The 25324-nt window shown below is 50.6% G+C and overlaps 1 protein-coding gene and 1 long non-coding RNA gene across 3 annotated transcripts in view; one reads left to right on the forward strand and one right to left on the reverse strand.

Moving 5' to 3' along the window:
* CNTFR (ciliary neurotrophic factor receptor) overlaps window positions 1–25324 on the forward strand; it is a 421418-nt gene that overhangs the window by 362035 nt on the left and 34059 nt on the right. For both annotated transcript variants that reach the window (XM_083403130.1, XM_083403131.1), the window contains one exon: window positions 20898–21015. In XM_083403130.1, the coding sequence (XP_083259256.1) occupies window positions 20898–21015 (118 nt within the window). The remainder of the gene's footprint in view (window positions 1–20897; window positions 21016–25324) is intronic.
* Window positions 1–25324, reverse strand: part of LOC310659622 — a 325082-nt gene that overhangs the window by 49798 nt on the left and 249960 nt on the right. The window lies entirely within an intron of this gene.

Below are 25324 nucleotides of genomic sequence, written 5' to 3' on the forward strand. Positions count from 1 at the left end.
ACAATTGCGTTGGTTGCCCATGTGGGTTTCCTGGCCTCATTCAGCGTGCTGGCAGTGGCTTCTGGGGTCTAGCACCCTCTTGCATGTCCCAACATCCCATCGCTGGGACCAACTGGGGGCCTTTTCAGGGACTCTGGGATTGCCCCCTTCTTTGGGCTCCTCTTCCTTATCCTTGATGGCTTCCTCCACATTGCTGCATCCTTGCTCTTCAAGAACTCTTCAGGGACATGGATGGTTTTTGAGTTCCTGCGCTGATTGGTTTTTAACTTGCTCTATTGAATTGTTTCTGTGGTTGGAGGATATTTAATAGTCCTAATAGATGCTTGCGGGGGATTTTTGTGTGTGTTTCGCCATTCTTAGAAATTTTGCAATCTCATTTTCATTTGTTCTAACTTATGGCTGGCTGCTGGGAGCTTTTGAAAGGAAAAGCGGGCTGTGCATGCTGCTTTAAAAAGAAATAATTGTAAATAAATGCAGCGTTGCGGCAATTTCAAAAACACCCTCATCCCCAAAAATTCTATTTCATTGCCAACATAAGTGAAATACTTGTCCACACTTTGCCCTGCTGTTTACCCCTGGGAAAACCTGTGAATCAGAACAAATGGCGATTGGGTTTTCGGTGGATTGCCATTTGTTCCAATTTAGCGCTAAAGAGCGGGTTTTCCAGGGGAAGGTGGCAGGGCAAAGGCAAAACTGCTTGGACCCATGTCTAGAAGGCACGGGAAAAGTAGAAAACCACTTGGATCTGTGCTTTCTAGGCAGTGAACAAGCAGAAGTATGGATGAGCCCAAAGTCCCATTTCTTTGAGACTTGTAGTTTCACCTGGGTCTGCTCTTGCAAACATTCCTGCTAAAAATCAGTGCGCTGTAGTTGTGGGGCAGGAAGGTTGAAGTCAAAACAGAAGCTGTGAAGATGAGAGAGACATGGAGGAAGAGAGAGAGAGAGAGAGAGAGAGAGAGAGAGAGCAGGGAGCAAGAGCAAGCTGCGGAAATCACCTCAATTAGCTCTGGGTCTTAGAGGACACCGTCTTGGGAATTTCACTCCTGAATTGTTGATTTAAAGCATCTTTATTTTGCAAGGATCTTTTGCCATCTCCACCGTGTTTTCCCTCCCAACCAATCTGTGCAGTAGGCTCTGTTTATTCCTAGTTCATATGCGGAAGGGTGAGTGTGTTGACTACCAGGTGATGGAAACCGCAGGAGAATACCTTTGGGCTCAAATCCTGGTTGCAGGCTTCCCATGATGGACATGTGCTTGGACCCTGTTAGAACAAGATGCTGGACTAGATGGGCCATTTGATCCCGAAAGGCTCTTTTACATTCTTATGATTGTAAAAAGGTAAAAGGTAAAGGACCCCTGGATGGTTAAGTCCAGTCAAAGGTGACTCTGGGGTTGTGGCACTCATATCGCTTTACTGGCGGAGGGAGCTGGCGCACAGCATGACAAGCCAGCATGACAAAGCCGCTTCTGGCGAACCAGAGCAGCGCACGGAAACGCCGTTTACCTTCCCGCCGGAGGGGTACCTATTTATCTATTTGCACTTTGACATGCTTTCGAACTGCTAGGTTGGCAGGAGCAGGGACCAAACAATAGGAGCTCACGCCGTTGCAGGGATTCGAACCGCCGACTTTCTGATCGGCAAGTCCTTGGCTCTTTGGTTTAACCCACAGCGCCACCCACATCCCCAACCTCTGCTTAAAAACCTCCAACAAAGATGAGTCCATTGTCTTCTGAGGGAGACCGTTCCCCTGCCGAACAACTCTTACTGTCAGAAAGTTCTTCCTGACGTTTAATCAGAATCTCCTTGTCATGTGAATCCATTGGTTCATGTCCAACCCTCTGAAGCAGGAGGAAACAAGCTTGTTTTCTCTTCCATGTGGCAGCCCTTCAGATCTTTGAAGATGGTCACTAGATCTCCTCTCAGTCTCTTCTTTTCCAGGCTATACATACCCAGATCCTTCAACCGCTCCTCATCAGGCTTGGCTTCCAGACCTTTGATCCTCTTGGTTGTCCTCCTCTTCACACCTTCGAGCTTGTCAATATCCTTCTTAAACTGGGATGCCCAGAACGGGGGGGGGGGGGGGGGAGAGAGAAGGAGGACCCCAATCCCAATCATCTCCCACCGCTCCATAAATCACAAGTTCTGGTGTGCTGCAACTCCCTTGTGGTTGTCACTGAGACGTGCGCCAGGATGCTTTTTTCAAGCTGGTATGCTCCGTGGTTTTATTATCCTCCTGGTTTAAGCTGGCATTATGTGCTTATTTAGGGGGATTTTTTTCAAAATTAGTTTTGTGCTTCATAAGCCATCTTTTTAAACAAAAATAAAAAAATCCCAGGCGAGGTGCCGCTGAAATAGATTGGGATCCAGGCATCCGGATGATTGCAGAAAGGTTGGACCTTGGCTGCCCTTCAGGGCTTGCAAAAGCATTTAAAAAATGCCTCCCTGTGGATGGCATTCAAGGCCTGTTGCTTGGCTCAGCTGGGACCAGGTGACTCCATTGATCTGCTGGTGTTGGGGCTTGCAGGGGAGAGACCACAGTAGCTTGCTAGTAGAACAACTGCCTTGGGTGCAGAAGGTCTCTGGTTCAAGCCCTGAAGGCATCTCCAGGCAGGGTATTATTATTACTATTACTATTACTATTACTATTATTTCTTATTTATACCCCATCCATCTGGCTGGGTTTCCCCTGGGTGGCTTCCAGCAAAGTATTAAAATACAGTGCTCTGTTAAACACTAAAAGCTTCCCTAAACAGGGCTGCCTTCAGATGTCTTCTAAAAGTCTGGTAGTTGTTTTTCTCTTTGACATCTGATGGGAGGGCGTTCCACAGGGTGGGTGCCACTACCGAGAAGGCCCTCTGCCTGGTTCCCTGTAACTTGGCTTCTCGCAGCGAGGGAGCCGCCAGAAGGCCCTCGGCGCTGGACCTCAGTGTCCGGGCAGAACGATGGGGGTGGAGACGCTCCTTCAGGTATACTGGACCGAGGCCGTTTAGGGAACCCTAAACTCTAGGGAACCCTAGAGAGCTACTGGCAGTCAGTGTAGACACATCTGTGCCAGATGAACCAAGGGGCCTGACTCCGTAAAAGGCAGATGACTGCAACGCGTGGTTTGTGGGGCTGCCTCTGAAGACAGTTTGGAAGCTCCAGCTGCCGTGGAATTTGGCAGCGCAAGAGGGGAGAAGGATCTCATGTACTCGAATCCTGCAGACCCTCAAACTGTCCCTATGTTCCCCGGTTTCACAGAAGCCACCCCAGTTTCTGATTTGATCCCAGAATGTCCCGCTTTTTCTCAGGACGTCCCTATTTTCATCGGAGAAATGTCGGAGGATATGGAACTATCTGACCCCCAAGCCACCTGAAGGCAGCCCATTTAGAGGGGAGTTTTTTAACATTTCATGTTTTATTATGTTTTTACATACGTTACATATGTTTTACATATGTTGGAAGCCACCCAGAGTGGCTGGGGCAACCCAGTCAGATGGGTGGGAGTTTTCATCGGAGAAACGTTGGAGGTCATGATCGTCTTTGTGTTTTCCAAAGGCACCTGTTCAGCCCATGTGAGAACAGGATCCTAGACTAGACGTAAGGGACCCAGAGAGTCATCTAGTCCAACCCCTGCAATGCCATCTTCTTATCTTCCTTTGCTGCTGTGGCTCAGACAGCACCACGGTCCTCAACTCCAGTCCTCCTCTGATAATGTGATTCTGGGGGTGCAGATGCCCCTCTCTTGCCTTGCGACAGCGAGCTAAACTGTGGCTTCTGGGCAGAAGCAGCACTGAGGCAGGTGGGCTGTTGGTCTCCTCCTTCACAGCGGTGCTTATTTCCTCCTGTGCAGAGAGCCAGACCCCTTGTGGAGCACTGCCACCCAGCGGTAGCATCCTCAGGAACTCAAAGCCTTCCTTGCTTTGGGGGTTTTTATTATTTCTATTTTTTTGCTGTTGTTTTGCAAAAGCAGGGCAGCCTGTCTTCCTTGTGCAAGCAGATCAGAAAGGGCTGAGCTGGAATGTCTTTGCACAGGGGAAAGGATCCTCTCCCTCTCTTTAAATTCACAGCTGCCCTTGAGCTGATTCCCCCATCTATCCTGCAGTGGGGGGGTGTGTTTTTTGGAGGGGCTGTTGAGGAGCACCTGTAGCAGGAGAGAGGGAGGCGAGAGCATTTCTGGCCTCGCTGTTCTTGTTTTCTCTCTCTCTCTCTTCTGAACTTGCTGCGGGTCTGTTTGAATAATCTCTCTGTCAGACTCATTATCCTGTCTCTGGCCTTCGTCTGGTGTCTGAAGGCTGAAATAGCCATTAGCAGAGATGCTCGCCTCATACTAGAGCAGGGAGTGAAATGATTAAGGCAGGAGGAAGGATGCATCGCGCTCTCGCTCTGTCTCATAGATTTTAAGCAATGCACCACCCCCGGGTCAGGTCTCTATCTGGCAGCTCGGATTTTGAGACAAATTGCCGTGCAAATGGGTGAGGGCTTGTAAGGGGCTTCAGTGCCAGTCTCTGGGTCAAACCTATCTCCCGGTGACAAAGGAAGCTACCTTGCCAGACCGCATGTCTGTCTAGCCCCTAATCACCTCCTCTGATAGCAGCAGCTCTCCAGGAGCTAAAGTAGAATACAGTGGTACCTCGGGTTAAGTACTTAATTTGTTGCGAAAGTCCGTTCTTAACCTGAAACTGTTCTTAACCTGAAGCACCACTTTAGCTAATGGGGCCTCCTGCTGCCACCGTGCAGTTTCTGTTCTCATCCTGGAGCAAAGTTCTTAACCTGAGGTACTATTTCTGGGTTAGTGGAGTCTGTAACCTGAAGCATCTGTAACCTGAAGTGTTGTTGTTTAGTCGTGTCCTTCTCTTCGTGACCCCCTGGACCAGAGCATGCCAGGCACTCCTGTCTTCCACGGCCTCCCGCTGTTTGGTCAAACTCATGTTCGTAGCTTTGAGAACACTGTCCCACCATCTCGTCCTCTGTCGTCCCCTTCTCCGTGTGCCCTCCACCTTTCCCAACATCAGGGTCTTTTCCAGGGAGTCTTCTCTTCTCATGAGGTGGCCAAAGTCTTGGAGCCTCAGCTTCAGGATCTGTCCTTCCAGTGAGCACTCAGGGCTGATTTCATTCAGAATGGAGAGGTTGGATCTTCTTGCAGTCCATGGGACTCTCAGGAGTCTCCTCCAGCACCAGAATTCAAAAGCATTCATTCTTCGGTGATCAGCCTTCTTGGTGGCCCACCTCTCCAAGTCTCCTCCAACCCCCTTTGATGCAAGAAACACAGCTGATCTGATGAGAACTCATGAAGAGAACAGAGTTCCCAAGTGATTGGGGGGGGGGAGGCTTAGCACCCAGCTTAGCACCCATTCCAGGTGGGGGAACTGGCCACTCTGGGTGTTGTCTCCCTCTTCTGCCTCTGCCAGCACCTACAGAGCCCAGTTCTGCAGCTGCTTCACCCTCCTGTTTGGAGAGCTGATAGGGTGTTGCAGCACCCTTCCTTTGCTCTGGGCTTATAGTGATGGGTGGGGCTGTGGTCTAAACCACTGAGCCTCTTGGGCTTGCCGATCAGAAGGTTGGCCATTTGAATGTGCACGACGGGTGAGCTCCCGTTGCTCTGTCCCAGCTCCTAGCTGTTCGAAAGCACACCAGTGCAAGTAGATAAATAGGTACCGCTGCGGCGGGAAAGTAAATGGCGTTTCCATGCGCTCTGTTGATGCGGCCTGGAATAGTGTTGGCCTTTTTTGCTGCTGCATCACACAGTTGACTCACGTCACTGTTGAGTAAGCGCAGGATTTGTAGGGTCACCAAAAAATATATAAGGCAAAGTCCCTGTCTATTTAATAGTTGTGCAATAGGCAGAAGTGGAGCAGGAACTCTGCAGCTTTTTCCAGCATGGTGAAGCAGTGATTGAAAAGTCTTTCCTGTTAAAATAATAATAATAATAATAATAATAATAATAATAATAATAATAATAATAATAATTATTATTATTATTATTTATACCCTGCCCATCTGGCTGGGTTTCCCCAGCCACTCTGGGCAGCTTTCAACAGAACATTAAAAACAGAATAAAATTTCCAACATTGAAAACGTCCCTAAACAGGACTGCCTTCAGATGTCTTCTAAAAGTTGGATAGTTGTTTATTTCCTTGACATCTGATGGAAGGGTGCAGGAGTCCCGAAATCCTGCAAATCTAGGAATCGGTTTTCTGAAATCTAGCCCCCAACCCTTTGCAAACAACGTCCCCTGAAGATGGAAGTGGTCTGGGCGTCATTATTTATCTGGCTGCCAAGAATGCAAAAAGAGATCTCCAGAGCCGGGTGGGGGAGAGAATATGCAAGTGTTTGACTTTCGCATAACTCTTCATCAGACCTTGATTCAGGGAACAACAACATCCTTCATCTCTCCTAAGCTCTGGGACAAGCATGACAGCTCCTGAAGAAGAAGAAATATGTGTGTGGTGGTTTGTTTTCTAGAAGCCCACCTGGAGCAGACACTTCCCCCCAGAGCTGGCATCCTCGTAAGAAAGTGCTAATTGCCTTGTTCCTAAGCGAAGGCAGGCTTCACTCAAACCCAGTCACCTGCCAGGAACTGGAAGTCTGTGCCAAAGGATCCCCGGTTCAGATTTCTGTGGAGGCAGCAGTCTCCAAACCCATCGATAGATAGCTGCTGCTTCTGCGAGTTTTATCTTGCACTTAATTCCGCTGCTCCGTCTGTCTGCGCCTCCCCAAACATAGAGGCACTTAGTCCTTGCATGCAAAATGGATTTTCTGGGAATTTGCAAGTAAATCCATTCATTAGTTTGGGGCTTTAAATTAATTAAAGGACCTGGAGTCTTTTTAAGGAATTTAACATCTGTGTCAGTCTCTGTAATAGAATAAAACAGACTCTGAGGCTTATTTGGAATTTTAAGCTGTCATGGCCAGAGGCTGCCTTCAAAGTCACAAGGTTGCCAGTTATTTTTAACTCTTCTTACCAGAAAGCTCGCGCGGGGTTTTTGCAAATCGAGCTCATCGCTTATATCGATGCGCTGCTCTCTGGCAAGGCCTTCTGCAGACCAGACCGCCGGGTCTCCCCGAGCCCTGCCTTGGAGGAGAGCACCCTGAGCATGTCTGGCAAGAATGGTTGGGGGTGCAGGTCTGGGGTTCTGCCAGCTTCTGAGTCCCAGCGGCTGGAAGCCACAGGACGGGAAGAGTGGGCCTTGTGTTCGAATCCTGATTTCGGGCTTCCTTTCGGGGCACCTGGCTGGCCCCTGTTAGAACAGCATGCTGGATTGGATGAGCCACTGGTCGGATCCATCAGTTTCTCCTTATAGTCCTAAAACAGACCCGTCGGGCATTTTGGGTCCCTGTTGTAGCTGAGTGTTCCCGAAGCACTTTTACCATCTCTGAAATTAAAAGCTGTAATTCTCGGTTTTACTGGAGCTACACCGAGTGTGAGCAAAAGGCATCTTTACAATCTTTTAAATCAAAACGACCTTTTTTTTTTAAGGATTCTGAATTCAGTGACTCATACCAAATTATTTGCTTGCGGTCCAAGGTGGTTGGGCTTCAAACTCCCAGGTAGCTGGTGGAGAGACCCTGAGCTCTGCCTGTGGATAAATGAGGTGCTAGATGAGAGGCAGTGTGGCATAGTGGTTAGCGTGCCAGACTAGGATCTGGGAGGACAGGCTTCAAATACTCGGCCGTGGATCTCACTGGATGGCCCTGGGCCAGGCACTGCCTCTCAGCCTATCCTACCTCACAGGGTTGTTGTGAAGGTTAAATGAGAGGAGGGGGAGAGCCATGTATGCAGCCTTGAGCTCCTTAAAGGAAAAGGTGGGGTGTAGATGCAATATATAAAACGGTGCCAATTCAGACTGCAGGATGCGCTCCTTGAATATCATAGAATCGTAGGGTTGTAGGGGACCCCAATGATTCTCTAGTCTACCCCACCGCAATGCAGGAATCTCAACTAAAGCATCCACGTCTGATGAAAACAAACAAATGAGCAGCCTCCTCGCCAGAAGACAGATAGTGTAACAGGGAGCAGACTGTGCTGTTTTAATTATGTTTATTTTTTACTTTCAGAGATGGACATTTTAATATTTTGATTATATATTTTGTGGTTTTATATTTTGATGTAGTTCTATGAACCGCCCTGAGACCTCCATGTAGAGGGCAGTGCAGTCATACCTCGGGTTACAGGTGCTTCAGGTTGCGTTTTTTTCGGGTTACAGACTGCCAAAACCCGGAAGTACCGGAAGAGGTTCCTTCCGGGTTTCGGCAGTCACGCATGCGCAGAAACGCTCAATTGCACTTTGCGCATGTGCAGAAGCGCCAAATCGCAACCCACGCGTGCGCAGATGCGGGTTGCGGATACTGTGGGTTGCAAACGTGAATCCCGCACGGATCGCGGTCGCAACCCAAGCATCCACTGTATATAAATTCAATAAATGATGATGATGATGATGTTTGAAAACAGCACACCACACCTGTAGCCTGAAGTGGTGGGATCCATTCCAATACCTTGGGATCCATTCTAGACACCTCTTCAGCCCGCTATCGGACAAAGCCGCTTCAGTCACAGACCAGGCGACCAAAGTGAGCAAATGGGTCTTTCAAAATTTTGCCCTTTTTAGTTCAAAAAATGTTAGAACAAAGAGTTTTCCCAGGTTTAAGCACTGTGAAATCCTCTCTCCTACGCGATGATTAACCTGTTGCAGGAAGATAAAAGGAAAGGACGATAAGTTCCTGATATTAGCCAGCAAATTGCATAGATGGGGGTCGTAGCTTTGACTAACGCTTTATGGAATAGTTAATGGCTTGGAAATGGAACAAGCTCCCTGCCTGAGATTCCTCTACGTGTCATTATGGATGAATAAGACAGAAAGCCCCTCTACAAATTAAAAGTAATTTGTTATTATCCAATTTGCTAACTGTTTGAGATACAGTCAGCAATAATCTTCAGCTTTGAATTTTTCCGGCAAGAATCTGTTTATATATAACCCTGAATTTAATACATAGCAGAAATTACAATATTTCACAATATAGGAAATAGGTGATATTGGTGATCCATGGGTCTAATTTAAGATGAATGCAGTTCTGACGTGTGATGATATTAAATCTATATTAGTGCTTTCAATCCTCCCTGGTCTGAGTAGTATCAAATTAGATGGTGTCTTGCAAAATTGTGAAAAGAATAATTACATAAAAGGCTTCCCAGATGATGAACCGAATTTGGTGACAATGAGAAATTTCCGGTCGGTGGCAGCAGAGGGGCGGGGGGCTAATTTGGGGGTGCCTCTGTGGAGGAAAGAGTTAAATTGCCCCTCCACAAATGATCTCATCCCACCCATTGTCACTGCCCACAACAGCTGCATTTTGCATTTCTAAAACAAACTTTGGAATTCCCCATCTATTGACACCAGGGAGGCAGTTTCATTGTTCCCTTTTGGGCACCTGCCAATAATAATAATAATAATAATAATAATAATAATAATAATAATTTTTTATTTGTACCCCACCCATCTGGCTGGGTTTCCCCAGCCACTCTGGGCGGCTTCCAACAAATATTTAAAAAATCCATTAAAATGTCACACATTAAAAACTTCCCTGAACAGGCCTTTAGAAGTTAAACGTTCTTCATTTCTTTTTAGCTGTTGCTGCTATTCATCATCTTTTGACTATTTGTAAACACCTGATTTTAACTCGTCTGTTATCCATAATTTTAAGGTTTCCGTTTATATTTTTGTAAACTGCTCGGAGGTTTTCTTCCAAGCGAGCGGAATATAAATCTTGTTAAGTAGAGGAAAGCAGTAAGAAGAAGCAGCAGCAACATCTGCACTCCAGATGCAAAGGTGCACTTGAAAGGGGTTGTGAATGAGCCAAGGGGACTTGCAAGGAAACACTCCTAACAGGAATGATGCCAGCCACTCACACTGAGACACTATCCTGCTCTTCTTTTTGCAAACCCACACTCCAGTCCTGATCTTTCCTAATCCCCCCCCCCATCTTACATGCAGAATTCCACAACTACTGAGCATGCGCAGTAAGGCTATCTCTTTTTCTAGAGTGGTACTTCTTCATCATCATCATATCACAAGCAGGATCCGAGCACAAGAGCCTTCTGGTTGGATGGTGGCTAACAGATTGAGGTTGAATTCTGACAAGACAGAAGTACAGTGGTATCTCGGGTTAAGTACTTAATTCGTTCCGGAGGTCTGTTCTTAACCTGAAGCATCACTTTAGCTAATGGGGCCTCCCGCTGCTGCCGCACTGCTGGAGCACGATTTCTGTTCTTAACCTGAAGCACTATTTCTGGGTTACTGGAGTCTGTAACCTGAAGCGTATGTAACCTGAAGCATATGTAACCTGAGGTACCACTGTACTGTTTTGGGGGGAGAGGAGGCGGGTGGGTGTGGAGGACTCCCTGGTCCTGAATGGGGCAACTGTGCCCCTGAAGGACCAGGTGCGCAGCCTGGGAGTCATTTTGGACTCGCAGCTGTCCATGGAGGTGCAGGTCAGTTCTGTGTCCAAGGCAGCTGTCCACCAGCTCCATCTGGTACGCAGGATGAGACCCTACCTGCCCGCGGACTGTCTTGCCAGAGTGGTGCATGCTCTGGTTATCTCCTGCTATGACTACTGCAATGTGCTCTACATGGGGTTACCTTTGAAGGTGACCCGGAAACTACAACTAATCCAGAATGCGGCAGCTAGACTGGTGACTGGGGGCGGCCGCCGAGACCACATAACACCAGTCTTGAAAAACCTACATTGGCTCCCAGTACGTTTCCGAGCACAATTCAAAGTGTTGGTGCTGACCTTTAAAGCCCTAAACGGCCTCGGCCCAGTATACCTGAAGGAGCGTCTCCACCTCCATCGTTCTGCCCGGACACTGAGGTCCAGCTCCGAGGGCCTCGCTGCGAGAAGCCAAGTTACAGGAAACCAGGCAGAGGGCCTTCTCGGTAGTGGCGCCCGCCCTGTGGAATGCCCTCCCACCAGATGTCAAAGAGAACAAGAACTACCAGACTTTTAGACGACATCTGAAGGCAGCCCTGTTTAGGGAAGGTTTTAATATTTGAGGCATTATTGTATTTTAATATTGTGTTGGAAGCCTCCCAGAGTAGCTGGGGAAACCCAGCCAGATGGGTGGGGTATAAATAAATTAATAATAATAATAATAATAATAATAATAATAATAATAATAATAATAATAATGTCCCTCCCATGGTTTCAAGCAGCAGGTCTTCAGAAGCATCGCTACCTCCGACTGTGAAGGCAAAGCAGAGCCATCCTGGCTAGCAGACTTCGATGGCCTTTCCCTCCTCCGTGAATTTGCCCAGTCCTCTTTTAAAGCCATCCAAGTTGGTGGCCATCACTGCTTCCAGTGGCAGTGAGTTCCACAGTTTTAACTATGCACTGCGTGAAGAAGGACTTCCCTTTAGAGCAGAGCTGTTGCCAGCTAAACAAGAGATATCATAGCCACAGGCTTTTAAAAAATCTATACATATAAATAATAAAAAGTTGGAATGTTTGTCTGAAGGAGGAGAGAGGCTGGCTGAAGGGAGCTGAGATTTGAGGCACCCTTTTTACCTCTTGCCTGGGAATGTGATCCGGGACAGGCAACACTGCTAGATATCTGTGGTCCTCAGTGGAGGAGCCTGAGATGCTTCTTGTACCAAGATGAAAGCTGTACTTATGTGGGATTCTGTCCTCCGACAAGCCCTGTAGGGGGCTAATGTGGAGGCTTGATGTATGCTTGTAATTACTGGAGGTTCTTTAGCACCCCGTGTTCTACAGGACAGCAATAGATGAGTCCCTCGTGACCTTAAATTCAGTAAATCTGTGCCGTTATGGAGAAGGGGACAGAGAGAACCATTCTCCTCCCTTTCCCAATCCTGGATCTCACAGTTTAGCCAGTGAAGTGGATGGGCTGTCGATTCAGGGCAGACAAACTTCCTCCCGGGACCCGTCTCTGACTCATGGAGTTGGCTGCCACGAAACAGTTGCAAAGGTTGCAGAGCAAAAAGTGCAGGCAATCTTGAAGCAATCGCTTTGCAAGACGTGAGCCGGTGCCTGCCTTTCAAGTTCCCGGTCAATGAGTGAAGTCTGAGTGTCATCAATGAGTGTAAAAAAAAATGGTAAAAGACCCCTGGATGGTTAAGTCCACTCAAAGGCGACTCTGGGGTTGTGCAGATCATCTCACTTTCAGGCCGAAGAAGCCGGCGTTTGTCCACAGACAGCTTTCCAGGTCATGTGGCCAGCAGAACCAAACTGCTTCTGGTGCAACCTGACACCATGATGGAAACCAGAGTGCATGGAAACACCGTTTACCTTCCCACCACAGTGGTACCTATTTATCTACTCACACTGGTGTGCTTTTCAACTGCTGGGTTGGCAGAAGCTGGGACAGAGCAACGGGAGCTCACTCCATCATGGGGATTCGAACCACCGACCTTCCAATCGGCAAGCCCAAGAGGCTCAGCGGTTTAGACCACAGCGCCAGCCGTGTCCCAATGAGTGTGTTGCTGACCAACTGAGCCTTCTGATGGAGGCTTAGCTTGGTGAGAATCGAGTGTATGCTTCCAAAGTTAACACCAAACGCATCACTTCTGACAAAAGAGCCAACATAGCTGCTAGAGGGGTGTGAAAAATTGTGTCCCTGACTTTTTAGACTCATCTACCCATATACGCGGGTGGCGCTGTGGTCTAAACCACAGAGCCTAGGACTTGCCAATCAGAAAGTCGGCGGTTCGAATCCCCGCGACGGGGTGAGCTCCCATTGCTCGGTCCCTGCTCCTGCCCACCTAGCAGTTTGAAAGCACATCAAAGTGCAAGTAGATAAATAGGTACCGCTCCGGCGGGAAGGTAAACAGCGTTTCCATGCACTGCTCTGGTTTGCCAGAAGCGGCTGAGTCATGCTGGCCACATGACCCGGAAAAACTATCTGCGGACAAACACCGGCTCCCTCAGCGCTCAGCGAGATGAGTGCCACAACCCCAGAGTCATCCACAACTGGACTTAGCTGTCAGGGGTCCTTTACCTTTACCTTTTTTTACCCATATACTGTCTGAAAGCATGGGATGCATTGGTTGCCAAATGTGAAGTTTTTTCCAGCTCTCCTCCTGGATTCACACTGCGTTCACACACTAATGCAGCCTGTGGGGTGTTAAGCTGATAGTAGCAGCAACGTGGAGAGGAGGAAGGATGGCTAAATATAACACTGGGGACTTATATTGATATCACATCCTTTTTTGCTCAACAATCAAAGGAAAAGAACAACGGAGAATGTTGGCTGTTGACCTGCGCTTATCACTTTGCTGTGGCTATTATAAGGTGTACATAATAAATAGCCGCAGCAAATGGTCTTAGGATTCATTGGCTTGCCTTATAATGCTTTAATCTTGATTTTATCCAAGCACGGGCATCTGAATCCTGGTTGATTTAAAGCAGCGGTTCCCAAACTTTGGGAGGGCCGCCCTTTGGTTCCATAAACCCGTCCCCAGGGCCTCCTACACCACCCTCTAAAAAGCGTCATGCAGAATAGAAGTTTGCATGGCCCACTGGGAAGGTAATAACACAATCAAATTCAGAACGGTAACAATGGATTGCACATTTGTCAGAGCTGGCTCCGGGTCCCAGCTCACCAAGGACCAACGCTAGCCGATCGTACAGTATCAAAGTCTTTATTGAAGAATAGTCTCCATTTACAAGTCTCAGCGTCCCAGCCCTACGTCTGGACTTTAGACCGGCGAAGCTCTGTCTGGGTCTCCGCCCCCTGTGCACCAGTTTAATACTCTAATCTTACTCCACCTCTTCCTTCTCTCTCTCTTCCTCTGGGTCTTACTACCCCCCGGGGTCTCATTCCTCCTGGACTCTTCCGACACAGAGCTTGACCCCTCTGACTCCTCCCCCTCTCTTCGCCGGGCTTTAGGACCTGGCTCCCTACCCGGGCTGCCCACCTTGCCGCCCTCCTGTACATTTGAACTTGGCGCGCGCGCGCGTTTTACTTTCCGGATGACCGTTTCCTCGCTCCCTGACGAGGGTGTGGTCAGTCCTGCCTCACGTTCTCCCTCTGCCTGCGCGCTCCCTGATCCCGATGCCTTGGACTCCTCCCCCCTACTGCACTCTGGGGGGGACGCTGGCCCGGATTTCCAGCTGCTACTCTCTGAGTCCCCTCCTTCCCGAGGTGTCCCCCTGGGCACTCCCCTTGCCCTGACCATGGGGGCCCCTTTCTGTGAATCCTCCGAGTCACTGGAGAGACTCAGAGACCTCGGACTACTGTCGCCGCTGACATTTCCTTCCGACTCCTCCCCCTCGCTCTCCGTTTCTTCCCTCTCCTGTGACTCTGCTCCTGAACCCCTGACATCCATCCCCCCCTCGAAGCCCCCCCTTCCCCCCTCCCCTTCCTCCGGCGGGGGTGCTGGGTGCTCCGTCGTTGTGGGGGTGAATGGTGGATACAGTTCGTCCCCCGTGGCGTGCATCCAGTTAGAGAAATCCGGCTCGTCCTCCATGTCTTCGCCGACCTCGTTCTCCTCTGCTTCCATCTCCGTGCCGCCATGCTCGAACCCAACGTCCTCCCCCATCACGTCCATGTCCCTCTCACCCTCGTTCCCCTCTGGGTCCGTTGCCTGCCAAGGGCCCCTCAGCCACCTCTCCTCTCCTCGATTGTCCCACCAAAAGGAGCGGTCTGAGGCAAACCCCGAGGGCGAGCCCTCCGGTGAACGTGTTTCTAATGCTGGTTCTTCGTCCGAGGTGAATCCCTGGAACGTGCTGGTAGAAAGCGTGGGTGTGAAAAGCCAGTCGTCGAAATACTCGGCTGGCATGGGCCTGTGTGGGAACAAGGCATGAAACTCCTCTTTGAGGAGAGGCTCGTCCAGGGCATAGTCCGGCACCCAACTGTTGGCGCTGGCCGGGGTACCTTCCCTTGCGAGAAAATATTCTACTCCCTCTTCCCCCCATCTCGAGTCCAAAATCTCTGTGACCTGGTTGATGGGTTCCCTTCTTGGCGACTCCCTCCTTGGGGGGGGCTCCTTATACTGGTCTGGTGCCGTGCCCTGCGCCTGAAATCGGTGAGGTGCTTTGTAGGGCGTGAGCACCGACCTATGGAATACTGGGTGCATTCTGGATCCTTCCGGAAGTGTCAACCGGAAGGCCACCGGATTGATCTGTGCCTCAACTAGGTAAGGTCCTAGCTGCTTATGTCCGAGTTTCTTCTTAGCTAAGGATCTTGTCGGCACTGCGTGGGCCGCTAACCACACCCAGTCTCCCACCTGTATGTCTTCACCAACCCTCCTGTGCTTGTCAGCCTGCAGTTTGTATGCGTGCTTTGCCAGCTCTAACTGCCTCCTAAGCTGCTCGTGGACTTCCTGCAATTCCGCCGCCAAGACTTCCGCTGCCTGTGGCTCCCCCTCCCCCAGTCTCTCTAATCCCGGGAAGGTTCTGGGATGCCTCCCGTTGTTGGCGAAGAACGGCGTCACCCCTGTGGACACGTGCTTCGTGTTGTTGTAAGCGAACTCAGCGAGCGGCAGGTAGTCCACCCATGTCGTCGGCTGTTGATTTGCATAGCATCTCAGGTACTGCTGCATGACGGCGTTGACGCGTTCCGCTTGTCCGTTGGTCTGCGGGTGTCTCGCCGACGCTAGGTTGATCTTGACATTCAGGAAACCCATCAGCTTCTGCCAGAAGCTCGAAATGAACTGGCGCCCCCTGTCGGACAAAATAGACCGTGGCAGTCCATGCACTCTGAAGACGTGGTCTATGAACAGCTTGGCGGTCTGTTCTGCCGTGGCCACCTTCGCGCACGGAATGAAGTGGGCCATTTTAGTGAACATGTCCACCACCACTAGCACTGCCGTTTTACCCCTTGAGCTGGGTAAATCCGTGACAAAGTCCAGGGCCACCCTCTCCCACGGTTCGCTCGGAGTCTGCAGCGGTTCGAGCAGTCCCGCCGGAGGTTTGTGCACTGACTTGGCCCTTTGGCAGGTGTCGCACCTCGAGACGTACTCCGCGACTTCCCCCCGCATCTTGGGCCACCAAAAATCCCTGGCAACGAGGTCTGCCGTCTTCTCCTTGCCAAAGTGCCCGGCGGTGGGTGCGTCGTGTAACTGCTGCAGTACCTTCGCCCGGAGGTCGTCTCCCGGTACATAGAGAGCTCCTCTGCGGATGAGCAATCCGTCTCGTACTTGGAACTCGTCGTCCTTCACCGTGCCCTTGTGCACCTCCTCCATCTTGGCTTGTGCAAAGGGGTCCCCCTGCAGTGCTCGACGGACCGCCTCCAAGTCCACGGTTGCTGCAGCGCACGCCCACGCTTTCGGAGCGAAAATGTGCTTGGCCGCTGCTGGTGCCGCCTCTTCAAGGTATTGCGGCTTCCTGGACAGTGCATCCGCCATGATGTTGTTGTCGCCTGGGATGTATTCTATCCTGAAGTCGAAATCCGCGAAAAATTCCGCCCATCTGATGTGCCGCTGGTTTAGGAATCTTGCCGTGCGCCAGTACTCCAGGTTCTTATGATCCGTGCGAACCTGCACGGTGTGCTTGGCCCCGACGAGGAAGTGCCGCCACGCCTTGAATGCTGCATGAATGGCCAGCAACTCCCTGTCCCAGATGGTGTAGTTTTGCTCCGACTTGCTGAGCTTCCTAGAGTAGAAGGCACACGGTCTCCAGTCCCCATGCGGGTCCTCTTGCAACAGTACGGCGCCCACGGCTCTGTCTGAGGCGTCTGTTTCAACCCTCAGCGGTTTGCTGGGATTCACATGCAGTAGCTGCCCTTCGGACGAGAAGAGACGCTTAAGGTTCTGAAAGGACTGCTCCGCTTGCTCCGTCCAGATGAACTTCTTCTTCTTAGAGCTGAGCGTGTCCGTAATGGCCGCCGTCTGCATCGCGAACCCCTTGATGAACTTGCGGTAAAAGTTGGCGAACCCCACAAACCGCTGGACCTCCTTCCGATTGCGCGGGCTCTTCCAGTCCAACACTGCGCGAACCTTGGCGCTGTCCATGGCAAGCCCCTTGTCCGACAGCTTGTAGCCCAGGAAATCCACCTCCTTCCTGTCGAACTGGCACTTCTCCAGCTTGGCATACAGTCGATGCTCCTGCAGTCTCTGCAGAACTTCCTTGACGTCTCTCTCGTGGGTCTCCTCAGATTCTGAGAATATCAGGATGTCGTCCAAGAAGCAGACGCATGTCTTGTAGAGGAGACCCGCCAGGACGTGATGCATGAAAGCTTGAAAACAGTGGGCGCCATTTTGTAAACCGAAGGGCATAACTCTGTATTCATATGTGCCCAGGGGCGTGAACATGGCAGTCTTCCACTCGTCTCCTTCCCGTATGCGAATCAGGTTGTACGCCCCTCGCAGATCCAACTTTGTAAAAACGCGTCCTTTCCTCGCCGTCGCCAGCAGGTCATCTATCTTGGGCATGGGAAAGGCCGCGGGCTTGGTCTTTGAATTTAAGAGCCTGAAGTCTACCACAAGTCTTTTTTGGGGCGTGTCCCTTTTCTTCACAAAGAATACAGGACTGCCCCCCGCTGCCTTCGACTCCCGGATGAAACCGCGCTTCAAGTTGAGGTCTATGAACTCCTTGAGCTCCTGCAGCTCGTCCTCAGACATGGAATACAGTTTCCCGGCTGGCAGCGTCGCTCCTGGCAGGAGGTCAATCTTGCAGTCATAGGGCCTGTGGGGAGGCAGCTTGTCCGCTTCCTTCTCGCAGAAAACCTCCAAAAACGCTGCGTACTTGCGCGGCACTGCTTGCAGCGTGCCTAATTGTAGCTGCGGGTCGTCCCCTCCTTCTTCCGGGCTAGGAAGGATGCAATGTTCCGCGCAATAGGAGGAGCCGAAGGTCAGTTGGCGCTGGTACCACGCCAATGCTGGGCTGTGCCTGTGCAGCCAACTCATGCCCAGGACTACAGGCGTGTCCGACAGGTGGGTGACGTTAAAGCTGATGACTTCTCGGTGATTTCCAATCCGCATCACCATTGGTTGCGTTTGTTGCACCACCTGCCCCCCTAACAAGTCTCTGCCATCCACCGTGACAACGTTCAGGGGCAGTGTGGCTGGTAGCAGTGGTATATTGTGCTGCTGAATGAATTCCAGTCCTATAAAGTCAGCGTTGCTGCCGGAGTCAATGGTGATCGGCACCTCCAGAGTGCGTCCATTGGGCAGTTGGAGAGACGCTGTAAGCTGCACCACTGGTTTGGGTGGGAGGGGGTCTGTGGGTTGCAAAAGTGCTGGGGATTGTTTCATTGACTTGTCTGGCTGGACCCCAGTGCCTCTTCCTCCAGCCAGACTCCGTCGTTTAACTGTTGCTGCGTTTTCAATTGAGCTGCTTCAGCGACTGTTGCCGAGGCTGCAGTGTGCTTGTGGAGCCTCTGGGGACACTCTTTCGCCATGTGTTGAGCACTGTCGCAGATGTAGCACTTCCTGTTCCCTCTAGGAGGCTTCGTTTTGGCTGCTCCCGGTGTTAGGGCTCTGTTAGCTGACTGAGCCCTGGCACCTCCTATCTCCATCGGCTCTTCTCCCCCTCCCTGCGAGGGTGTGGAGTGCGCACGCGCTGCTTCTCTGGGAAAGAAGGGAGGTGCTCTGGCTGGTGCCCTTCCCCAACGCCCTTCTTCCCTGTTCCAAGGACGTTCTTCCAGATGCACCCCGATCTCCAGAGCCCTCTGGACTACCTGCTGGGTGCTCCTTGGTCTCTCCCCTCTTCCAATCTCCGCTTTTACATCTGCATTCAACCCCTCCCAAAAGAGGTCTCTGACTGGCGCAGAATCTTTTTCCCACCCCAGGGCATGAACCAGTCCGAAAAATCGAGTATGGTACTGCCGCACGCTGGCTTTGCCTTGTTTAAGTCCATGTATGTCCCTCCTGGCAATATCGACGTCTACCTTTGATAAAAAGCATGAGTCCATTGCTTTAATAAAAGCCTTCGCATCTTGGAGCGCTGGATCATTGTCCCTCCATAGATTCCGCAGCCACGTTTTGGCTTCCCCATGCAAATGGGACAGGATAAACCCCACTCTCTCTCTCTCATCTCTAAAGTCTTTGTCAAGGAGATCCAGCGCAAACAGCAGGTCTGCTCTGAAGTTGGGGTACTGCTGCAAACTCCCGTCGAAATGCGATACAAGGCTGCCTCCCCTCCTCCCCAAGCCAATGCCTTCTGCCTTGGATCCCGTTTGCCCCTGTTTAGAAAGCACGTCCAACCTGGCCTGGAGATCCCGGCAGGAGGTAACCATTTCCTCCTCTCTCTTCCTGGATGCAATTACCTCCGTGCTGAGGTGCGTCACCGCTTCTTGCAGGGCTTTTATCTGCTCTTCCGTCGTCATCTTGCCTGAGTTTTGTGAGCTCTGTAAGCACCCCTCCTCTGTCCTCGCTGCGTCGACTCACGTGGCGAGGTTCTTGGTGCCAAAACTTTAAAATAGAGACAGAGCTTACTGTCAGAGCTGGCTCCGGGTCCCAGCTCACCAAGGACCAACGCTAGCCGATCGTACAGTATCAAAGTCTTTATTGAAGAATAGTCTCCATTTACAAGTCTCAGCGTCCCAGCCCTACGTCTGGACTTTAGACCGGCGAAGCTCTGTCTGGATCTCCACCCCCTGTGCACCAGTTTAATACTCTAATCTTACTCCACCTCTTCCTTCTCTCTCTCTTCCTCTGGGTCTTACTACCCCCCGGGGTCTCATTCCTCCTGGACTCTTCCGACGCAGAGCTTGACCCCTCTGACTCCTCCCCCTCTCTTCGCCGGGCTTTAGGACCTGGCTCCCTACCCGGGCTGCCCACCTTGCCGCCCTCCTGTACATTTGAACTTGGCGCGCGCGCGCGTTTTACTTTCCGGATGACCGTTTCCTCGCTCCCTGACGAGGGTGTGGTCAGTCCTGCCTCACGTTCTCCCTCTGCCTGCGCGCTCCCTGATCCCGATGCCTTGGACTCCTCCCCCCTACTGCACTCTGGGGGGGACGCTGGCCCGGATTTCCAGCTGCTACTCTCTGAGTCCCCTCCTTCCCGAGGTGTCCCCCTGGGCACTCCCCTTGCCCTGACCATGGGGGCCCCTTTCTGTGAATCCTCCGAGTCACTGGAGAGACTCAGAGACCTCGGACTACTGTCGCCGCTGACATTTCCTTCCGACTCCTCCCCCTCGCTCTCCGTTTCTTCCCTCTCCTGTGACTCTGCTCCTGAACCCCTGACAACATTTATTCAATATCCAGTTAAAACCTGTTGGTTTAATTAATTCAAGAAAATTGGTGGACTTGACCTAGTGGTGATACCAGCTTCTGGAAGTCTGGTAGTCATTTGCACTTCCAGAGCCCCCCCCCCCCCAAGCCCATCCCCCTTAGGGCTCCTACAAGCTTCCTTTGTGCCCACTTTCCAGGCACAGGTCTGTGCTATAAAATAGCTCAGTGTCTGATTGTTTGTTTGCGTGTTTCCCAGAAAAAAACATGTTTTACTGCTGAATCGGAGCAAATGGCGATTTGCTGAAAGACCGATTTGGATGCAGAACTTCAAAGTCCTCTGCAATTCCAGGTTTGGTTGTGCCAGCCTCACAGCAACCATCCACAGAACTAAAACAAAAGGACAGGTTCACAGCTAATGGCACCTAAAGGGCTGAGAGTTGTCACTCGGGCAAACCCAGGCTTTTTGGGCATTGAACAACTGCAGGCAGGAAGTTTCTACAAAAGTGAGGAAAGATTAAGCTTTTTCTGGTGTGGAAATATAATCATCGGGGAGTTTCGCCTGTCGCCATCTGTTAGACGTGTTCTGTTCTTTTCATGTGACACCAATGTTCTTCTTCTTCTTTTGCAAGTGGAGCAGAGGACTCGACACACGTTTACCATGCATTGAGTCCAGAGTGCTTTCCAGGGTTCAATCTGGATTGCTTGGCCCTTCTTCATTCTGCATCCAGAGCAGTGTTCGATCGCAGCACAGAGAGCCTGGCTTGACCACCCCTTTCTCTTTCCCAACAGCGCCGCCCAAGGAGCCCGCATTGATGTGCCGGTCGAACAATTACCCCAGCGGCTTCTACTGCAGTTGGCACATGCCCATCCCGACGTACATTCCAGACACCTTCAACATCACCGTAATGTGAGTAGGGCCTCGAGGGAAGGCATTCCTTTGCGGGGTGGGGGAGAGCCTTCCCAGAACAAAAACACAGGACTGGGCGCATGCGACCTTGACTGGCCTGGCTGCTTTCATGAACATCAGCTTTAAGGCTGAGATTGTTCCACAGGCATCTGTGCCCCTTTCCCAGCTGCTTTTACTGTAATTTTATCGAGCTTTTGAACCTCTAAACCAGCAGTTCTCAACTTGTGAGTCCCCAGATGCTGTTGGACTACAACTCCCATCACTCCTAGCTAGCAAGGCCAGAGCTCAGGGATGATGGGAGTTGTAGTCCAACAACATCGGGGGACCCACAGGTTGAGAACCGCTGCTCTAAACAGAGTGCTTTTAGGGCAGGGACAGACTCTACGAGTTGGAAGGGACCAGAGGGGTCACCCAGTCCAGCCCCCTGCAATGCCAGAATCTTTTGCCCATTGTGAAGCTGAAACCCACAAGCCCAAGATTAAGAGTCTCATGCTCTTATCGACTGAACTATCCCAGTTAATCCAAGGGGGAACCTGTGGCATTCCAGACATTAGATACATCAGAAGGGCCTGGTGGATGAGGCCAATGGCCCATCTGGTCTGGCTGCCTGTTCTCGCAGTGGCCAAACAGATGCTCGTGAGAAACCTGCAAACAGGATCTGGGCACAAGAGCCCTAGCCCAGTACGTTTCCAAGCACAATTCAAAGTGTTGGTGCTGACCTTTAAAGCCCTAAACGGCCTCAGCCCAGGATACCTGAAGGAGCATCTCCACCCGGACACTGAGGTCCAGCGCCGAGGGCCTTCTGGCGGTTCCCTCGCTGCAGGAAGCCAAGTTACAGGGAACCAGGCAGAGGGCCTTCTCGGTGGTGGCACCCGCCCTGTGGAACGCCCTCCCACCAGATGTCAAAGAGATAAACAACTACCTGCAATTTGGAAGACCTCTGGAGGCAGCCCTGTTCAGGGAAGTTTTTAATGTGTGGCATTTTAATGTATTTTTAATCTTTGTTGGAAGCCACCCAGAGTGGCTGGAGAAACCCTGTAACCTCACTTCTCGCAGGGAGGGAAGCGCCAGAAGGCCCTTGGAGCTGGACCTCAGTGTCCGGGCAGAACGATGGGGGTGGAGACGCTCCTTCAGGTATACTGGGCCGAGGCCGATTGGGGCTTTCAAGGTCAGCACCAACACTTTGAATTCTGCTTGCAAACGTACTGAGAGCCAATGTAGGTCTTTCAAGACCGGTGTTATGTGGTCTCGGCGGCCGCTCCCAATCCCCAGTCTAGCTGCCGCATCCCGTTTAGTTGTAGGTACAGACACCAAGTATCAAGCCTGGGACCTTCTGCATGCAAACTCTGGGAATTCACTTCCAGGAGGTGTTGTCGATGCCGCGCTAGATAGAACAATGGTCCGACACACCATAAACAGGTTCCTGCAGAGCACAAACACAAGCCCTCAATTATATAAAAATGATAAGGAGAAAGCACAATTGGCGAAGATCCAGACAAACACACCTGGGTATACAGCCCCCATTAAAACAATACATAAGCGTACCACAGTCCAAAAGTATGGGAGAAATATACAGCAATGTATATATAAATAACCGATCAATATTAGATGAGAGTCCAGATAGTGTCTTGCTTCTAAACCACTTTATCAAAACATGTTTGCTGCAAAATGCCTTTGTAACCGCATATATTACTTCACCAGTCCTATGCTCTCGGAGGCATAAATCTTCCTTAATCGTGCTGCGGGGACCAATTCTCAAAGATAGGGGAAGAGAAAGCAATGTGCTCTGTCACTGAGCTTCAGCCCACCCCAGAGTGGGGCAGGACTCCTGATCCTTGGCGAATTTTGTAGAAGAGGAGAAACTGGGTAGGCACAGCTCATTGTGACCTTCTTGGGGAGGGGGGAATCAATGTCTCCCCGCTTGCCGTAATGCCCTCTCCTGCAGGGTGATGGGAGGTGCAGGAACCCAAAAGTGCTTCGCGTTTGGTCAGTGAGTTGAGGATCCTGATCTTTGATGGTCAACCAGGGCAGTGGCTGGTAGATTTAGGTAAAGGTAAAGGTACCCCTGCCCGTACGGGCCAGTCTTGACAGACTCTAGGGTTGTGCGCCCATCTCACTCAAGAGGCCGGGGGCCAGCGCTGTCCGCAGACACTTCCGGGTCACGTGGCCAGCGTGACAAGCTGCATCTGGCGAGCCAGCGCAGCACACGGAACGCCATTTACCTTCCTGCTATTAAGTGGTCCCTGTTTATCTACTTGCACTCGAGGGTGCTTTCGAACTGCTAGGTTGGCAGGTGCTGGGACCGAATGACGGGAGCGCACCCCGCCGCGGGGATTCGAACCGCCGACCTTTTTGATCAGCAAGTCCTAGGCACTGAGGCTTTAACCCACAGGGCCACCCGCGTCCCTGGCTGGTAGATTTACTTCCTCTGAATTAATTCAGCACACCCTTGCAACAGAGAGTGCCGCAAGTGACCGTCATGTGAAGAAATATTCCCTTTTGACAATTTTAGAGGTTCGCTATCCCCAAGTAATTTAGCCAGCTTCATCAAAATTATTTGCTTCCTTCCAGATCCTCCTGTTACTTGGCCTGAACTGGAACTTCCAGAGATGGCTTGGGATTTTGCTTTAGGTGAAATCTGGTGGCAAGTGCTGATGCGGAGATTTCCTCCCACATGTCAGGATATTGTCTGTGTCCACCGTTATTTGTGCTGAACAACAGCCACCGACTTGCTCTCCTTGTGAAGGGCTAAAAAAAAAGAAAAGGTCTGATTATGAGGCGGGTGAAAACATAAATTCTATTTCCAGGACAGCAGCCCGAAGCCTGTTTCCTTGATAAACAAGGACTGTGGTGCCTGTTTTTGTGAGAGTTGACAGGGTCAACATGATGTACGCATTCAAGGTTGGAGAGAACATGATGCTTTCATCGGAACTTTCCCCTTCTCTCCCCACCTCAATCTTTGCACCCCGCAGTCCAAAATATCATCCCTGATATTTTGCTGAAACCCTAAGTTTAAGCCGGACTTTCCTCCGTCACTTGAACCATCAGGTTGGTGATAATGGAGAGTGTCTCTGAGCATGTGCAGAATTTTACTCCTTCTTTTGAGTAGCTACCGCCCTGTGTGATAGTACAGGGAGGGTGTGAAATCCCAGACTTGAAATTCAGCCCTGAATATGGGCCCTCATATAAAACCCCAGTCTGGCCACTTTCTACAAATATACGAAGCTGGCGTTTATATCTGTTCATCTCAGTCTTATCACCTGCGGACTCGCCTTCATTGGATGTTTTTAGGCAGAGGCTGGAGGTTCAACGGTCCAGGATTCTTTACCTGGGATTCCTACATTGCAGAGGGTGGACTAGAGGACCCTTTAAGACCCCTTCCAACTCTACCATTCCATGATGCTGTGATTGGCAGCTGCTCTCCGAGGCCTCGGTTCTCCCGTTGGCCAACTTTCCTGCATTTCAAGCAAACAGAGGCATTTCTGCCTGAGACTCCTTAGGAATTACTACAAGTGGGATCTCGGTGAAACAAGCTGTGCTTAGTTCCCCTTGAAATGGAGCAGGATGTCAGTGAAGTCATGGCTAACCTTTCACGGTGATTTAAATGGGATATAATCTGCATTCAGAAGGAACATCTTTCCGCAGGGCCTGCAAGACAGAGCTGTTCCGCCTGGCCTTTGGTTTGGACTCAGTCTGACCCTTATGTTTCCCTCCCCTTATGGTTATGATCTGTGGGCTACTATTAAAATGAGGCTGCATTTTAAATTGTATTTTAACCTGTATTTTAAATTGTGCCCCCCCCCATTATGTTTTTATTGTAATTTTACTGGTGTTAGCCGCCCTAAGCCCGGCTCTGGCCAGGGACAGCGGGGTATAAATAAAAATGTATTATTATTATTATTATTATTATTATTATTACTATTATTACTATTATTATTACAAAGGAGGGTGTATCTATCTATGTATGCAGTGATGAATTTCCTACCTGGTGGAGGGTAAAGTGGTATTTCATTATATCAATGTGGTTCTGAACTGTGGTTATTTGGGGAAATTAGGGGCAAGGGAGGGATGCGGGTGGCGCTGTGGGTTAAACCACAGAGCCTAGGACTTGCCGATCAGAAGGTCGGCGGTTCGAATCCCTGCAATGGGGTGAGCTCCTGTTGTTCGGTCCCTGCTCCTGCCAACCTAGCAGTTCAAAAGCACGTCAAAGTGCAAGTAGATAAATAGGTACCCCTCCGGCGGGAAGGTAAACAGCGTTTCCATGCACTGCTCTGGTTTGCCAGAAGCAGCTGAGTCATGCTGGCCACAT

The sequence above is a fragment of the Podarcis tiliguerta genome (genome assembly GCF_965153285.1).
Source record: "Podarcis tiliguerta genome assembly, chromosome: 11".
In the NCBI taxonomy this organism is placed as follows: Eukaryota; Metazoa; Chordata; class Lepidosauria; order Squamata; family Lacertidae; genus Podarcis; species Podarcis tiliguerta.